Source organism: Equus przewalskii, chromosome 15, assembly GCF_037783145.1.
Source record: "Equus przewalskii isolate Varuska chromosome 15, EquPr2, whole genome shotgun sequence".
NCBI lineage: Eukaryota > Metazoa > Chordata > Mammalia > Perissodactyla > Equidae > Equus > Equus przewalskii.
Window position 1 is genome coordinate 20,547,867 of NC_091845.1, and position 18,436 is coordinate 20,566,302.

An 18,436-nucleotide genomic window follows, 5' to 3' on the forward strand; every position below is an offset into this window, starting at 1 on the left:
GTTGAGGTCATCCTGGGTGTATCTCATCTGTTTTGATCTTCCTCTTCAAATAACTGTATCCATGGTGTGGTCCATCACTTAGCTTTTCCCTTCTATTTCAACTCAGATGAAGTGAGAGTGTTACCTTCAACTTGAGTTCCCAAGTTGCCCCAAGAAGAATCGGAGAAGGATGAAGCTGCCTCTGAAAAGAACCCTTTATTTTCTCCTAAGTTTCTGTCTTTGCCCAGGTCCCTTTTGGTCTCTCTCTGCCATCCTTCCTCAAAGTCCCAATCCTTCATACTCCAAGTTGTATGTCAAATTTATGGTAGGAATAAAGGTCTGCTTAGATGGATTGCTGTGCCTGAGGAACTGTGGATGAAATTGGCTAAATCTAAGAAAATGTAAACAAATTCCGGAAAGTTTTCCAACTTTTTAAAAATTTTTTGCCACTTTATTTGCCTGGAAATGGAAAAGCCAGGATCCCATCCTAAAGTGTACTTCCTGGAATCCTTTTTATGAAGGAAGCCCTGAACCTGTGTACTAATGTGTACATTTTTCTTCCATCTTTCCTTCCAGGCGCTTCAAGTGGCAAGACAGCTCCTTCTTCAGCAGCAACAGCAGCAGCAAGTTAGTGGATTAAAATCTCCCAAGAGGAATGACAAACAACCAGCCCTTCAGGTAACAATTCTTTGGGGAAAAAAATGGTATTATACGTTTGAGCATAGCTAATAAGCAATTCAGAAGTGGATTGTGTTGAGAATTGCAAAGTATGTAAGAAAATCTCCTGCAGAAGGGGCATTTTTAGTTTACCAGTAGAATATGACATTTTGGGAAAACTGTCTATTCAACCCAGAGTCTTGTTTTCAGGAAAAGAAAATCTGCTAATCAGTCAATGTAGTAGGAGGGTGAGGAGTTGCCGGTATGGGTTGCTTAAGAGGAAGCATAGTTACCAATGAGAAAAAGTTCGTAGTACTCAGATATGTCACCTCATTCTCTCACGGTGGTTCTAGAAATGGGATCCCCCACACACTTTTCTTTAGTGCAGGTTTTCAACTGGGGGAGATGGGCAATGTCCGGAGACATTTTTGGTTGTTGCAACTTGTGGGGTATGGGGCTACTGACTGTCTAGTAGGTAGAAGCCAGGGATGTTGCTGAACATCCTACATTGCACAGGAAAGTCCCCCACAACACAGAATTATTCAGTCAATAGCATCAAGAACTGTTAAGGGAACTGAAGAGGATATTGTATTTTTCATATACCTAGTAATGAATGTAATACTCTGTTCTTCAGTGGAAGTTTTCAGTATACTTCTGAATCATTAATAAAAAATGACAAGCAATTTTTATGTAAAGATGCCGAAAAGATTGTTTTAGCAACTTCTCATTTCAAGCACATTGAGGACAGGGGTTAACAGAGTAGAAGAAGGAGTGAGTTCATAAAAATCTAATTTGCATTTTCAACTCAGAGTAGAAAATTGTAATAGAAATTTCAAAGAAACTTGACTCAAGGTATGCACGCTCACATCCAAGGCAGGGCACTTGCAGGTAGTGGGTGGCTCAACTGCCTTCATCGCTCAGCCACTTTTATAGTGGGCATCCCCCAAATGGGAGGCTAAGATGAGTTTCTCACATTGGATATTTGGGGACAGAATCTATGAACAGTAACTGACTGGTAGAACTTGGTGCCAATTAATATGATCCCCTGGTTAACCCAACTTCTAGCTGTGTTGACTTTTCTCAGATCAGGGTGAACCACTACCAGTTCCCAGATTATCCTGCGAAGATCAAACTGATCTTGCTCAACAAGTTCTAGTTCTTCTGCATTTACTTGGGAAATTGTCACTGTCTAGGGAAAGTTCAGCACTGTAGTAACACTTTATTGGAACAGTTGAATGACAATGTGCATGGTTTACTAACACTTCCAAAAACGGTTCTTTGGTAAACCATCACCAATCCATATGCCTTTTAATATGTGTGAATGCTGGGGACATTTTTAATGAGGTACAGTGCCATTGAGGTCCCATGTCAGGTGCTATAAGAAGTGCTTTGTTGTGCAGATGTCTTAAGAACAGCTCTGGAGGATGAAATATGACTGTGTTGACCTTTCAGCTGTGAGCTTATTTGTCAGGATTCAAATAAGTTGAAAGGATCAAACTGAACAGTTTCCGTAGTCAGACTGGGAATTCTGTTTCAGAGGTCAGCAACGGAGGCCACATTGCAGATTCCAGAACATAGCCAATTGTTGGTACATATTAAAGTACTGGGGCATCTCCTGCAGACAGAGACACAATTAAAATTCTAATTTATTAATGTATACAGGGAGCTAGCCCAACCTGTCACTCAGTGATTCAAATGACTGTCCATTCTTTTTGCCTCCCTCTTGGAGCTCTCACAGCCTTAAAAATACTCTGAGTCCTCTTGAATTTATCAGACCCCACGTGCATTGGGAAAATGACAATATATTATTGGTGGCGGGGGGATCTTACACATAGGAGAGCTTTGGTGAGAGATAATAAAGAGAAAAGTATACACAGACACACTCGATCTGATGCACTGCTCTTCATTATTGAATATCATTTGTAATTTTTTATACTAGACTTATCTCCTTCATACTTGCTTTTTTAAAACATATGGCATTTTTAGGTAACTTCTTTTCCAAGATGAATGAAGTTCCTTTAGGGCTAAATATATGAAGTAAAGTTTCAGGGGATTTCCTTTCGAGGGCTCTTTTTCTTCTTGCTTGTTGTAAGGCTTTTAGCCACCAGAAGAGTATGATACAGAGAGCTTCATTTTTCTTGGCAAGGACAGTGTCGAAGCCAATCTAACACATTCTGCTGAGCACTTCAGTCTGTATAAAAAGTGTGGGACGAGGGGCCATCTTGAATGCTGGTTTTGCTAAGAAGTTGTTTTGAGTGCCTTCCTACCCGCTCAGTGGGAGAGTTGACAAGCAGAGAATTTAGACCAGCTTTAAGAGTTGACTGGGGGGATAAAAGAGTTGGTTGACTGGTGTGTATGTGTGTGCACACACACACGCGTGTGCGTCATAGAGTCTATCTCCTCAGCTGCCTGGTAGAGTCATGCAAATCCACTAAGCTTTATTAGGTTGAAGGGCCTTCCACAAACAGAGGGGAGAAATTACTAACCTAGGCCAATGGTCTATTACCTCGTTATAAAAATATGTATATAGACTTGGTGATTCACAGAAAGAATGACCTTCACATTTAAATATATCTTGCCGTGCCATGTCCTTGCTGGGGCATCTCAGCCAGAGTGGCTCTGAAATGAAAGGGAAATCCTATAACAAATCTTAACGGTGTTCATCTCTGATCTTCTTACCCTTCATAGCTACGCTGAGAGACCTATTTTAGCGAATTTCAGATCTTGCGCACAGAGGAAGGCTTGACAGGAAAGAAGGATTTGATCTGCTGATAGCTTGAGGAAAAAAAAGAAAGAAACCCAAATCCCCAAATATACTGTGACTCATATTTTAAGCATATCTCACACTTCCCTGCTTTCTGTTTGGCAGTGCTCTCCAGTTTCACAGGCTGATGATACAAACAAAAGAAAATGGAAAGTTAGAGGAGGCTATAAGTGGTTACTCGATAGAGATCACAAATGTAGTCAAACATCACCGATTTGGACTAATTTCAGGGAAATGAGAGTAAATAAGAGAGAAATGACGCTCTTCGCAGATACACATACTGAACTAGATACGAGCTGGCCGCATTCTTGGGTGACGTGGTTTATAATGAAGGCATGAACTGGGTATAGATAGTGCTTCTGAAGTTCTTGAAAAATAATCTACTCAGTAACCTACATAGCCCCTTATTTAGTCTATTAATTTGCTTTGCAAATTTTTTTATGAATGATACCAGTGAAAACTGAAAATTGGCCCCATTGTAAATGCAGAATCAGAATGATGTGAATTAATTAAATCCAGCTTGGTGAACATTTCTGGAACAGCCACGACTTGCAGGGCATAAGGCTGATGCTCACAGAGACACAACTGTCGAGGATGCAGACCCTGCCTTCAGGATGCTTATGAGCTATAAAAGAATTAACAAGGTTTCGCTGCAAAAAGAAAATTATATGTGAATAAAAATAGTAGGCTTGCTTTTATAAATATTTATATACTTCTGAAGATGGCTCAAACAAGTGAAATAAATGCTTAGCGGTGCAGGTGTGCTCATAACCTCGAAAACGTGTAACTTTACTGGCTGCAGATTACTTTGTGAGTAGATGAGCAATTTTATTGATCGAATTTTGGAACTTTGACCACCGTTTCTGGGTAGTAATTCATTTTGGTTCTTTAAGCATTTTAGTTGTTGGCACAAGTACATAAACTGGAAGGAAATCAAATGACACATTTTCTCCTAAGAAAGTAAAAGTACATGTGTATTCTGGCAGCATTAAAGTTAGGAAAGAAAGTAAACCTTGTGTGTTGCCTACGGTGGAAAGCTGACCACAGTTTCAGGCCATCTATAAAGAATTTGAACTTGAAACCAGTGATCTGATAGTTTTTTCTCCCGCCTATCCCCTTCCTTCCAAGTGGGTATCATGTGCCAGCCTCTCACCCAGAAGGCCGTTTCAGTGGAAGGAAGGATGGTGAAGTCCGCTGGAAGGTCACCCTGTTAGTCCAGTTGGACGCACAGGATTAGAATGAGGACTCCTGCTTTAAGTACAGGAGGTTAAAATACAAGATTCAGCAGGTGTTTTTTAGCATTTTTATTTGCAGTTATATAAAATGTGCTTTAGGCAGCATTTTTGCTTTACATTAATGCCACATATAATCTTAGTACCTCATATCATTTCCACGTTATTCACTGAGGAATAAATTGATAAGAGGAAACCTTTAAAGGAAACTACAGTTTTATGTTGTAGATAGTGAAATGGAATGGTTTTGAAATACTAACACTTAAAAACTATCCCTATGCGCTGAATTAGTAAGGTGGATAATTCAGGAGAGAGAGGCAAATTATTTTTTTTTTAATGTCTGGAGTTAACATTGTCTAGAATTGTCATCCCTGGCATTAAATTGATAGGAAGTTTTGAAATTTTGGTACCTTTTTTTAATTTTTTGCTCAGGAAAATTAGTCCTGGGCTAACATCTGTGCCAGTCTTTCTCTGTTTTTTATGTGGGTCACCACCACAGCATGGCTGACGAGTGGTGTAGGTCCACACCCAGGATCTGAACCAGTGAACCCAGGCCACCAAAGCTGAGCATGCTGAATTTAACCACTAGACCACGGGGCCAGCCCCCCCAATTTGGGGTACCTTTTAAGATTTCATTGTTACCCCACAACTTTGGAGATCCAAAAACCCTAAAAAATAAGTCTTGATAAGCAAGAATAAAATAGAGATGATACTTTAAAAGTGGTTAAGTCTTTTCAGTTACACAGACCATTAAAAATATGATAGAAACAGTGACCCTTCCTCTCGAAAAAAAAAAAAAACGCACATGCACACAGAATTTTGCATCCAGTTATGGGGGTTTAATGAACCTCAAGAAGTCCATCTTGTTGCCCAGATTAAATAGTCTTGTTTTAAGAATTTTTTTGGTAAAATTATATATTTTATCCTTGCCTCCAACATTCTGATGTGAGTTGTAACATAATGAGTTAGCTCATTTGCGCTATTTGCACTTGAGCTGTGTATCGAGAGACACTGTGCCCCGGTCTGCCCAGGACAGCCCCAGTCTGTGCCTGTTGACTTAGTGTATTTAATAAGAATTCTCACTCTTGAAAGTATCCCAGTTTGCACATTTAATTAGATGGTCACCATACTTCCATGCATCTAAGCATTATAATGCAAGTGTGGCGCAGATATTTTCAGAGTAAGCATGCCTTTGTCACCATATGCATGTGTGTCTGTGTGCAAAGATAGTTAACGTTTAGTAAGTGTTTGATGTGGAGCAGCTCCCTAGCTAGTCCGTGGTATAGGAACAGTTGGTAAACCATTCTATGGGTGAGGAAATGCGAAACTTAGAGAGGTTAAGTGACTTGCTACAGGACACACAGGCAGTGACGGCATCAGGATGGGAAGCCAGGTCTTTTAGGACCACAGACAACCAGTGTGCCATCAGGAAGTTCATTATTGCTTCTCCTTTGATGTGTATTTACTCAGCATCTCCTGAGTGCCATGTTTTCCATAAATAAGCAAATTATTATATTTTCTGTATCCTAAGCAAAAATAAAACCAAACCGACAAAAACCAATTCCACTCTAAATATCTAGATTTCAATTAAGAGGACTAAGATCTGCGTAATTATCCTAATTGTCGCCTTGTCTCTGTGTGTGTGTGTGTATGTGTTGTGTATGTCACAGCAGTGAGCAACAGCAGAGAAAAGTTATTTCTTATTCTCAAGTCTGAAGTGCTCTTGGGAGCTTCTGTGTGTCGGAACATGGAATAGTATGTTCTAATCATTGTTGGGACTCAGAGGTGGGGAGGGACAGGGGAGAAAAAACATACTTGACTGGTCAAAAATGTGTAAATTGCTGACAAAATGACACATGTAATTAAGAGTGCTCCTACCATTTTACCTTGTGGTTTACACCTCCAGTGTTGAAAAAGAGAGCGACTCCCACCTCGCTAATTACCATTATCACTGAAATGCTAGGGTTGGAGTCATTAGTTCCATGTGCATTTAATTAGAGGAAGGCTGAAATTGGATTTAACTTATTACTTTTTCATGGATCACTTTCTTGTCATCACTTCAAATTGGATTGCAGCCCCAGGTAACTAATTATGAGAGCCACAGGATCAAGAGTGAAAAAAAAAGGTAATTAGGAATAACACTGTTGGACCCTTGCTGGTCGTCCACTTGTGCTTTGGAAAAAGAAAAAAAAAGAGAGAGTCGTATTTTGTAGTATTACAGATTAGGGAGTTGGAGGCATGTACGGTTGCAGGGCATCATGGGAGTCTGTCACCACCCATGGCGCTTTCTGTGATATACAACTGAGTGGAAGATGTCGAATCGACGTGGTTCCACAATCAGCTCCTTAATACCGAGATTAAACTTGTAAAAGCAACAGATTGGTTGTAGGTATGAGGCATCTCAACAACTGTGTAGTCTGGGGACCTCACATATATGATTACAACAAAGCTGTCAAGATGCCTCTGAGCCAAAGCACAGAATATTTTAAGTACAGGGAGTTAGAATTTAATGAACGTATTAATGTTCCAGAAACATCATTCATATCTGACAGGAAGACATATCAGTCAGCACAACAGTAAGGTTTAGGGTTTATACATCGGGAATTTTTGTCAAAGTTTCCAGCAGACCGTAATATTCAGAGCATTCGCTTTGCTTTTGGTTCCTTCCCCACCCCGCCCCAATGTTGTGGATAGGCTTGCTGAGGTTCTGTTTCTCCTTCCGCCCCCATCGAAAATACTTTTAAAACAAATTATATTGTTTCCATGTGCAGAGCAGAATTCAGAACTGCAAGCAATCAATTTTATTGACATCGTCTGAAAAAATGTTGATGACAGTTCGAGGATGTGAAAGTATTGGATTTTTAAAGTCGCCAGTACTAAGTGCGGCAAAAAAAAATTTGAAATGTAATCTCATTACTCAAAAAAAGTCCTGTGAGTTAAACTCTCCTAAGAAGGGATCGTTCTTTGATAGACTGTGATAGCATGATGAGACGTCTTGCTATCGAGCCTGTTGGTTGCCTTGAAGGGAGAAAAAGCTTCCCAAAGAAGTGAATCACCAAGCAAAGATGGCTAGAATTTCCTTAAGTTGTTTAAAATTGGTTTTAATGTTCTGTTAATGTAAGCAAATAATCATGATTCAGTCTTGGGTGACTTTCAAACCTGGGTAAGCGAGGCTTGCTCATTATTTTCCAGGGAGCATATAGGGGTAGATAGACGATGCTATGCCCACCCGACAGAGACCACTGCATTCTTATTCCCAAAGTGGTAAAATACTCTTCCTGGAATCGTGAGTTCTTTTCCTGTGTGAACTTTCTAAGTAAAATCTCAAGAACCAAAAGAGTAATCATCAAGTCTAATGCAGAAAATTAGAGCTTTTTTTTTTTTTTTGAACATCTTAAGTTGATTTAGAATTTTTGTACACAATATTCGTCTGTGGTTGAAAGGGGGCACGCCGAGGTCAAGTGATGTAGTGTTTTCCATTTTTCCATATGAGTCTCACAGTGTGTGATAAAAGCAAACTCCTTTATTTTGTAAGTCTGCAGGAATTTCTGATGAAGTGCAGAGGTCACGTTCCCTGTCAATTTGAGTAGCCAGCATTTTTTAACTACTGTTTTTTCTTGCTTTTTGTGTGTCTTTTTTGCCCTGCCCCCCCCCCCCCCCCCCGCCATAAACCGTGGCACTTTTCTGACACATGCACAGTGAAGTCCTCCAATCTGAAACTCATTAGCACACAGCATTGGACCCTGTCCAGTGGTTAGAAAATTTCCTGAAGCCTAGAATAACAGCATTTGGTGTGAGCACCATGGACCAGAAGTGACAATGGGGGTAGTCGCGCTCCCCTGGCACCCTGCCCGGTCGGGAAAGCCAGCTGACCACGCAACACAGTGAGACAGAGGTCGCGCCTGTGGGATGGGCTCGAAAAGTTTGATCCTTAGAGAAATATGCTTCTGAAATCACAGGAAAATTTTTTTCCCCTGCACTTATTATTTCAATTGGGTTGGAGGTATTTATCAACATTAGCTGCAGGGATATGAAAGCAAACCATTAGAGAAATAGGAGGAAAACCAATTTCTAGAAGATAAGATTTTTCACTTCTGTGATTATTGAGTACTGCAGAACCTATGGATTTCATTCATTCATTCCTTCTTTCAGACTTTATTCACTGAACCTCACTATGTCCAGGTAATGTGACCAAGATGAAACCATTGTCTTAACATTAGAAAAATTACACAATTCACCATGGGTCAGGATAATTTAAGGCAAGTTTTTAAACAGGAAACTGATTCCCCAAAATATGATAGTAATAATATTAAATAACAAACACTTAAATTGTACTTTCTAGGAGCCAACTATTGTACAGCAACCATGTGGGGATAAATTCTATTATTCTTCTCATTTTACAGATGAGGAAAGTGGGGCATAGAGAAGTTAACTTACTCAGGGCCAAACAGCTGATAAGTGGCAGAGCTGGGATTCCAGCCCAAACAGTCCTGCTCGAGAATCTCTGCTCTCATCCGTTACATTCTGCTCCCTCTCCCCGAGCTACTGCCTGGGCCTAGCAAACAGGGACAGCGAAAGGAACAGAATCAGAGTTGCTGATGCCTAATGCTTGTCGCTAACCACTAGACCACACTGTCTCCTAATTTGGACATATGTTTTTGGGCATATTTGAAAAATAGTGCTTGTAATTGAAATATGCACTTTCTAAAGGGAAATGACGCTTGGGAAAGAGAAGAAAGACGGGTATTACTCAAAGCCTGCAGACAACTCTGCAAGTAATTGTCTAAAGGCAGCCGTTGAAATTGAGAAGCAGTTTGGAAAATGTACAGTTTGGGAAATTTGTGTACCGATGTAATTACGGTAGTTGTGAGTTGATGTCATGCCTAGTAACTGTTTTTGTATTGCTTGGGCCTTTGTTACTGAGCTGTGATATCATGAGCAAACTATTATAAACATAGCATGAATATAGCATGCTTGTGTAACAAAAGATCGGGAACTTTTATTAAGTTTGTTTTCCTTGTCATATTGTAAAAATTTATTATGTGTACTGTGTATATTAGAAACAGATTTGGGCAATTCTGTCTAAATGAAGTCATCCTGGCTATTTCCAGACTGTCTGTTTTTGGTTGTGAATAATTTTCATACATCAGATGGTTGTCATATTTAGTCGCTCTCAAAATTTTAAAGAGAACATATCCCATTTTGAACTTTGGGTGGACTTCAGCCGCCTCGTCGTTGGGCTTGTTTGAGCTTGAAATTATTGCCCAGTAAATTGTGGGGACTGAGTACTAGTCATTTCTAAAGGGTCTAAGGCTGCCGCCTTCTGTTCCTAACTTGTCCCCCTTCATCAAAAGAACAGATTTTTAACTACTTAAGTAGTAGAATGTAAAGCTGCCAGGACGCAATTGGGCGAAGACTGCCAGCCCTTGTCCTTTTATGTTACATCCCATTGAGGAAACTTGGTAAACATTCAAGCAGACAGGGCTCAGCCTTTCTCGGTGTTCGTGGTAAAGTGTGGATTGTAAATGGGTAGTCGAAAAACTGTGGATGACTCAGTCCTTCCCAGCTACTCTCCTCTAGCTCCTCCTTTCACTCCCGAGCTTTTAGAACCTGAATATTTTGCCTGCTGCTTCAACTTTTTTTTTTTTTTAACCAGCCACTTTCCTTCCTAACCTCCCTTACATCTGGCTTTTCTCCTTATCATTTCTTGATTTTTACTGTCACTAAATTCAGTGGCCATGTCTCCATCCTCACCTCAACCTGTCTGACCTCCTAGTAGCTAACTCATACTTTGGCTAACTCAGCTTTTTGGAAATTGCCTTCTTTTAAACTTTCAATTCAGTGCCCCCTGGTCCCCCGGCCACTCTTTTTCTGCTTCTCAGTTCTCTTCCTGAATACAGGTTCCTTCCTTTCCCAAAGTTCAGTTCCTTTGATCTTCTCCAATAGCACGTCTCTCCTCTTTGTTTGTTCTTGTACGTCTACACCCATGACTCCAACCCGTTTGTACCCCTCCTGACTGCCCCTCCATGGCTCTCTCTTAGCTTACCATCACACCACTTTCAATTATCTTTAATCCGGCTCATCACTTTTGTCACTAGGCCGTATTAGTCAGTCATGAGTCATCACTGACTTATTAATTTCCTTCATCCCCACCATGTTATCCGTCATCAGATCTGCCATTTTACTTTCCACTGGGTGTCTTCTGTCCATTCCTTTCTCTGTGTTTTCCCTGCTGCTACCTTGTTCCAGAGTACACACCTTCACTTGGCACGTGCCTAGGTCTTGGCAAAGAATGATGCCTGACCGCCTCCATCCCCTTCGAGCATCTTCTGTTCTTCATGCCTATCTCCTACCTTACCTACCGCTTCAGCCTCTCCCTAAATGCCATGTCACTGTGCTGTTAAAAACTTTCCATGCTCCACTCTCATCTACCATACCAAATCTAAATTATGCTGCCTTCGTCTGGTTTCTTAGCATTCTAGCTCTAGATTAAATTAGATGTCCTGACAAGAAGGTTGTAGTCTCCTTACTGGGGAGTGGGGAGCAGAGAATTCAGAGCCATGATTCCCTCTGGAGAAGACATAAGCACAGTTCATTTGATAACATGTCAGAGTCCCCAAAATCCAGGATTGCAGATATTGCTTGTTCTGTCACCTGCCATTTAGACAAAAGGCCCTGGTGATTAAGTTGTGTTTGAGTTTAATTCCAAGAGAATTATGTCTCTGTCTGCTTTTTTCAGGAAGAAACTAGAAGCCATGTGATAGGCTGTTTTCCCATGCTTCTTTGTCGTTGATGCCTATTGCTATGGCCTAGCAGGTTCCTTCTGATGGGCCACAGGACCCGCAGGGCAGGCGCTCCCTAGTCTGTGCGCGGAAGAGCTCCCTCGTCAGACCTAACGAAGCTGCTTTTAATAAGACATTGGTGAAATTACGTCTGGTTTGTTCTTTATTTGATAGCATAAAGGGATTGTTATTTACTCTAAAAACAGAAGTAAGACTCTGAACCACATTGAATAGACAGAGCAGAGAGGTTTCATTTGATCTAGGTATGAAGTGGCTCTGCCTAGAGTGCTGTTTGAAGGATCCTGGAACCAGGATGGCCTCTGTAGGTTCACCGTGATTGATTAGCCATGTCTGCCCTGGGCACTGGAGTAGGTTGTGGTGGTAAGTGTGCCTTCTCTTTGCCAAACCTGACATACTTTTCTGACATAGTCTATGCTGATCGCATACCAGAGTAGAGAAGTATTTGGGATTATTTTTTTCTGAGAAGCCTGATAGATCTTGTGGTAACTATTGAAATATGATCCAAAATTAAACATGTACTTTGTGTTTTTCTTATATCCTTATCCGAGACTGAACAAATTGTATTCTTATCCTGAAACTATATCTTTTCATGGTCAAAAGTGAGGTGCGATTTGTCCTTAAAGGCACAGGATCTCGTATGCTGGGTCACCGTACAAACCCAGCAAGGTGGTTGAGAGTTTCAGAGTTTTGTGTTTCGTAACATTGTGAGAGGAGGCACACTGTGATTCAGAGCAGGGCCTCTGGTGTCAGGCAGCCAGGTTTAAGTCCTAGCACCACCCTTACTCCTGTGTGACCTTGGAAAAGTAGCTTAACCTTTCTGTATTTCCATTTTTTCATCTAGAGAATGTGGCTGATTACCTCATCTATCTGAAGGTGATATGCAGATTAAATGATTAATGCATGAAAAGTGCTTGCACGGTGCCTGGGACATAGTAAATTCTCAGAAAAGTTAGCTTTTCTCATAACTATATAAACTCCTTTCAAGGGGAAAATGAATACTTGTTAAACTCCAAATTATATTTTCATTCTCTTGGTATCGGTCACTGCTCAAATATACGTTTTAGCAACATAACAGAGCCTGTCCTTTTGCTTGTAGCCAATGTTGTGATTAACCAGACTTGATGGGAATTCATCTGGCTCCTCATCTGTAAAATGGGGACGATCAGAGTGTCTAGCCTATGGAGTTGTTGTGAAGATTAGCTGAGTTACTACATGTAAATAGCCTAGAATGGTACCTGGCACACAACAAATAATAAATGCTAGCTATAGTCATCATCCCTGCCACTACTGTTATCAGCATTATTGGGATGGAGCATTATTTTCCTAAATGTGTCCCTTTTTTTTTTTTTTTTTTTTTGGTGAGGAAGATTCACCCTGAGCTAACGTCTATTGCCAATCTTCCTCTTTTTGCTTGAGGAAGATTTGCCCTGAGCTAACATCTGTGCCCGTCTTCCTCTGTTTTGTATGTGGGTTGTATACTGACAAGTGATGCAGGTCTGCGACCAGGAACTGAACCAGGGCCGCTGAAGCGGAGCGTGCCGAATTTAACCAGTAGGCCATGGGGCCGGCCCCCTAAATGTGTCAATTTTGGCATAAATGAGGGGCGTGCTGTTGTAAAAATTCCATCCTGGTCTCTCTTCTGTGTTTGTCTTCCCAAAATTTTGTATGAATGAATGGTAGCTTGTCTTACAGCCAAGGAACTAGTCCCTAATCTGAAATCTAGACGCTGTGGCGTTCTGTATCCTGCCTGGCACAAAGGAGGCAACCTTTAGATATTTCTTTCATGAATGAGTGAGTGAGGAATGAATGAATGAGGGAAGTATCTAAGCCAAAAAGAAAGGAAGATTGATACAGCTTTAGTTGAAGAGGATGCAGACTGGGTCATAAGCCTCTACAAACATTTCAAGACCATAAACACAGCATTGAAAGAATCCAATGTCAGTCCTGCCTAAATCTTTCCTTGGGTCGATGAAATGAATCTTGCCAGGTATAGAGTGAAAATCAGAAAACTCCTGCAGTGCTGTTTGACTGTCCTAGTGCTCTGTGCCTGCCTTTGTACATCTGCTAATCTGTTTAAGGTCTAATATTAATGGCATAGAACTTTAATTCATAAGTACAGAAAATTAAAAGAAACTAAAGGCAAAATACAGAAATGTACGTGGTGTCAAGATTAAGTTCAATGAAGCATAGCAAAAGTGGAATAGATTATTAAATAAACGCGGAGGGAAGATGGAAAATATGCCTAAATCTCTCATTTTGAAAGGAATTGGTTTACTTGATTATTTGCAACAGTATCACACTCAGGAAAATCTAAGACAAATGAAAGCAAAACAGAATTTAATTGAGCTATTATTTTGCAGACTTTGGCTTGGTTTCAGACAGTCTAATCAAATTGTGCTTTGCTCAGAAAACTAATGTTAAATGCAGCCTACCAACAGATGTTTAAAAAGAGTCTAATTGGGAAATCTACATCCTGGATTTAGTCTGTCTCGTTGGAAAAAATAGCTTCAAATTTGTATTTTCGAGGATGACACCCAATGACAAGCTTTTCCAGAAAAGATAAAGTTTTCTTCAAGGATGCCTGGTGCTTGGGTGGAATTATCTTGAATAGTCAAAGGTGGCACACTGGAAATTAAATTTCTTGGAAATTCTCCAGCCCTGTGCCGTATAGAGCTGTACAGAGAAATCTCCTTTATCACATGACGTCACAAGAGTCCTGTTACAGTCCCTGGCTTGTGTCAGGGGCCCGTGTGCTGTAATTTATAATGAGCCCTTGCAAGTCATGCAAGGCACATACTGATTGATGACATTTAAAGGTACTGTCAAGGTGGCTAGGTAATGAAGTTGACCTCGCTCTATCGTTGTCTCAGTTTCAAGTTGGTATATATAAAGAAACTATTTCACCTGCCATATTTGCTTGGAACTTTTCATTAAATCCACAAAAGGAATTTGGCTTAATAGTTAACTATTTTCTTCCTTCAGATCAGGGGTCAGCAAACTTCTTCTGTAAAGAGCCAGAGAGTGAATATTTTTGGTTCATGGGCTGTACTGTCTCTGTGGCAGTACTTTCTCTGCTGTTGTCATGCAAAAGCAGCCATAGACAGTACATAATGAGCATGCTGTATTCCAATGAAAATTCATTTGTGGACACTGAAATTTGAATTTCATGTAATTTTCACATACCATGAAATATTCTTTTGGCTTTTTTTTTTTTAAACTATTAAAAATATAAAAGCAATTCTTAGCTCCAGGGCCATACAAACACAGTCTGGGAGCCAGATTTGGGCTGTAGTTTGCTGATCTCTGCTTTAGGAGACCAGGTATGATCTTGCAGGTCATTCATTCAACAAGGTTGCCTAAATGAGGGAGCTAGCAAGAAGTGAAATCTAGCCGTCGTTTACCAAGCCTTGTACCCTGGTGTGGGACTGGCCTCCGTCTACTTGGAGGAAGGGGCATCTTTTTCTAATTTGCACAGAGGTGCCACCCAACACCGAACTTTCCTTTCTTTCCATCTTCTTAGTCTGACATCTGTCACTGCATTGCAGTAGATGTAATGGCAAAACTGGTAATTTTTTGATATTCAGGAAAATGGACTTAGCTGGCAGGGCCTTAGCTAGCCTGTGCCCCACACATGTGTGAAATTGAGGAAGGTAGCCCTTCAAGACACCTTACGCCAATCTATCAGGGTATTTTCATGATGTCTCTGACTTTATTACATTAAAACACTTTGCTGCGGTGTCCGTTGATGGGTGAATAGATAAAGAAGATATGGTACATACATATGATGGAATACTACTTGGCCATAAAAAAGAAGGAAATCTTGCCACTTGTGACAACAAGGATGGACTCTGAGGGTGTTATGCTAAGTGAAATAAGTCAGACAGAGAAAGACAAATACTATCTGGTTTCACTCACGTGGAATCTCGAAAAACCAACGAAACAAACAAAACAAAAACAAACTCATAGCTACAGAGAATTGGTGGTTACCAGAGAGGAAGGAGGTTAGGGGGTGGGCTGAAATGGGTGAAGGGGGTCAATTGCTTAGTAAGGGATGGAAACTAGACTTTTGGTGGTGATCACTTTCAGTACTTACAAATGGTGAATTATAGTATTGTACATGTGGAACTTATATACTGTTATATACCAATTTTACCTCAATTTGAAAAAGAAGCACACACTTTACTGCCATCTGTCAGAAAAAATATCTTATAGATATGTAGATATTTTACAGATAGTTAAATAGGTCTAGAATGTCTACACTGGGAATGCCCCCCCGCCTTTGAATCCACAGTATAATGACACTCTTTCCACATGGAGCCTTACTACAGGGCTCGGTCATATGCTGATGTGTTTTCCTCCACTGTTTGCAGTTTGAATCCAAGCATGTCTGATTTTGGCAAAGTGACTTACCTCTATAAGTCTCAGTTTCTTTTCTTGTTTTTTAAAGATTGGCACCTGAGCTAACCACTGTTGCCTATCTTCTTTTTTTTTGTTCTCCCCAAAGCCCCTCAGTATATAGTAGTATATTCTAGTTATGAGTGCCTCTGGTTGTGCTGTGTGGGACACCCCCTCAGCATGGCCCGACGAGCAGTGCCATGTCTACGTCCAGGATCTGAACCAGCAAAACCCCAGGCCGCCGAAGCAGATTGTGTGAACTTAACCCCTCGGCCACAGGGCCGGCCCCTCAGTTTCTCATCTACAAAAGGTTAGTTGGTGGTTCTCAACCCTGGAGGCACAGAATTAATATAATTTTTATCATCATCAAGATCTAGGTCTCAAAGCTTTTTAAAATCCTAGGTAGATTCCTGAACTCTGTCTGCTGAATAAGAATCTTGGGATGGGCCCAAGCATGGGTATGTTTAAAAGCCTTCATAAGTGCTTTTTATCCACTCCTGTGGTTGAAGACCACTGGTCAAGGTGACAGCTAAGTTCCTTTCCAACTTGAAATCTCAGTGGCTCTTTCATTCTGTTTTTCCTTCATTTTCTGTTCCCCAGCCTCCTCCTAGGGTAGTAGAAATGAACTCTGACTTCATCTCACCAGTACAAGCAATCTGTGGTCATCAGAAGATGTTAGGAGTGTTGGCTTTTGCCCTTGGGTAATTCGCCCAGCATGTAGCACTGGATAGGAGCCTGAATGTACTATCTGAGAATTAGGTAGGCCACCCACCTATTAACCTTGGAGTCCACTTTAGAAGTCCAGCGAGTGAGGACAAAGAAAGATAATCTAGTTGGTATCGTATTGAAGGTCTCTCTGAGGCTTTGAAATATGCAGCTTATCTCTTTTTCTCTATACACTGGTGCATTTCTGCTATGGAATGGACCTATAGACCACATTTTTACAATACATGCCCATTTTTACTATGCTTCTAGGCCAGCCCAAATTGGGAAGTACTGTAAGTCTCACAAGATCACTAACTTGGTTTCCTACCAAAGTCATTTGGATACCTTTCAGGTAAGTGTTGAAATTGGCCCATGTCTCAGAATCACACCTGGTTTCTAGGAGTTTAGGGCATACCTCATTCAGAAACTTGAATATTATTTAAAATGTAGAGTCTGTGTTTATCCAGGGCCTTTCTTCTGTCCATGTTTTATAAACAAATCCCTGCTCTGCTCATTTTGCAACATACAGAAAGAAAAAACTACCAACGCAGAACCAGAAAGACAAGTGGGGCATCTTACATCTCTTTACCTGTCTTGCCCTATTCACATCCAACTTGATTTCTTTAAAATTGAAGCCTCTTCATTCTGCAAGTGATTGGGAATTTGGGACTGTTAATTGATGAAGGCAAAATGGTCTTGCAGCAGCCTGGTCCATGAGGTCTGCAGGGCATTTGGGGCGATTTTTCTTTAAGGTAACTCCGGCCCTGTGAGGCCTGAATGCCCACCATCTAACAGCAAGTAGCCAATCTGACTTTTTTTTTTTCTCTTTTAACACAGTTTACCAATTGGAATTCTACAAAAGAGAGATTATATTTTTTGACTTATGAACAGCAGGTCAGACATTTCAAAGAAAATTGAGAGAGCGGTAATTTTGAAAGTATACACAGATGAATTTGAAAACAAATATTTTACTGCCCACACACCTCTATTTAGAATACTGGCTTTGGAAACGTATTCCAGGAGCCCTACCATTTTGCATGACACTGTGTCAGTTCATGCACAATATATTAATGCTTAATTGAAGGTAATGTAACTGCAGATCAAAGGCATAATTAATGAGCTTGCAGAAACTCTTATGTAGATCAGGATTTTGACTAATAGAAGTCTGGACACAACTGGTTTATAAAAGGATCTTGAGACCAGCTGAGCCTTCATCTCTCTGCTCAGCTTATGGTGACAACAGCTGGAGCTGCAACCAGGGTGTGTGGATAAGGATTGCTCTCACCTCCACCATTTACCACTACCCCCTTTGAAACCAGTACTTCCCTGGTTTGGCCCTCAGTTGACCCCTGGAGCTGCTGGACTGTGGAGCTCTTGAATATCTCATTGTCTACAATGAGGGTTAGTTTCCATCAGTATCAGGGTACCCCTAAGACTCTAGGACCTTTGACTTGAATATGAAGCTTGTGAGCAGGGAGCAAGCCTTAGAACAGAGATTGGCAGACATAGGCCTGTGGGCCAAGTCCCAGCGCTTGTTTTTGTAGGACCTCCAAGCCATTTACATTTTTAAATAGTTAAAAAAAATCAAAAGAAGAATAATATTTCATGAATCGTGAAAATTATATGAATTCAGACTTCGGTGTCCACAAATCAAGTTTTATCAGAATAGAGCCACGGTCATTTGTTTTGCTGACTATGACCGCTTTCCGTAGAGTTTAGTAGTTATATCCTGCAAAAGCTTAAAATTTATTTACTGTCTGGCCTTTCATGGAAAGTTTGTTGACTCCTGGTTTAGAAGTCTGGGTTTGATCTTCAGGATATCTTTGGGAAGAGAAGCTTGGACATCTAGCAATGTACTCATTTTACAGAAAAAGATAGATGAAAGACAGGAAAACGGTTTT

General features: G+C 40.6%; 1 protein-coding gene across 20 annotated transcripts in view; it reads left to right on the plus strand.

Moving 5' to 3' along the window:
• The window catches only part of FOXP1 (forkhead box P1), a 412,016-nt gene that overhangs the window by 262,672 nt on the left and 130,908 nt on the right, over nucleotides 1-18,436 (plus strand). For all 20 annotated transcript variants that reach the window (XM_070576788.1, XM_070576797.1, XM_070576800.1 and 17 more), the window contains one exon: nucleotides 556-657. In XM_070576788.1, the coding sequence (XP_070432889.1) occupies nucleotides 556-657 (102 nt within the window). The remainder of the gene's footprint in view (nucleotides 1-555; nucleotides 658-18,436) is intronic.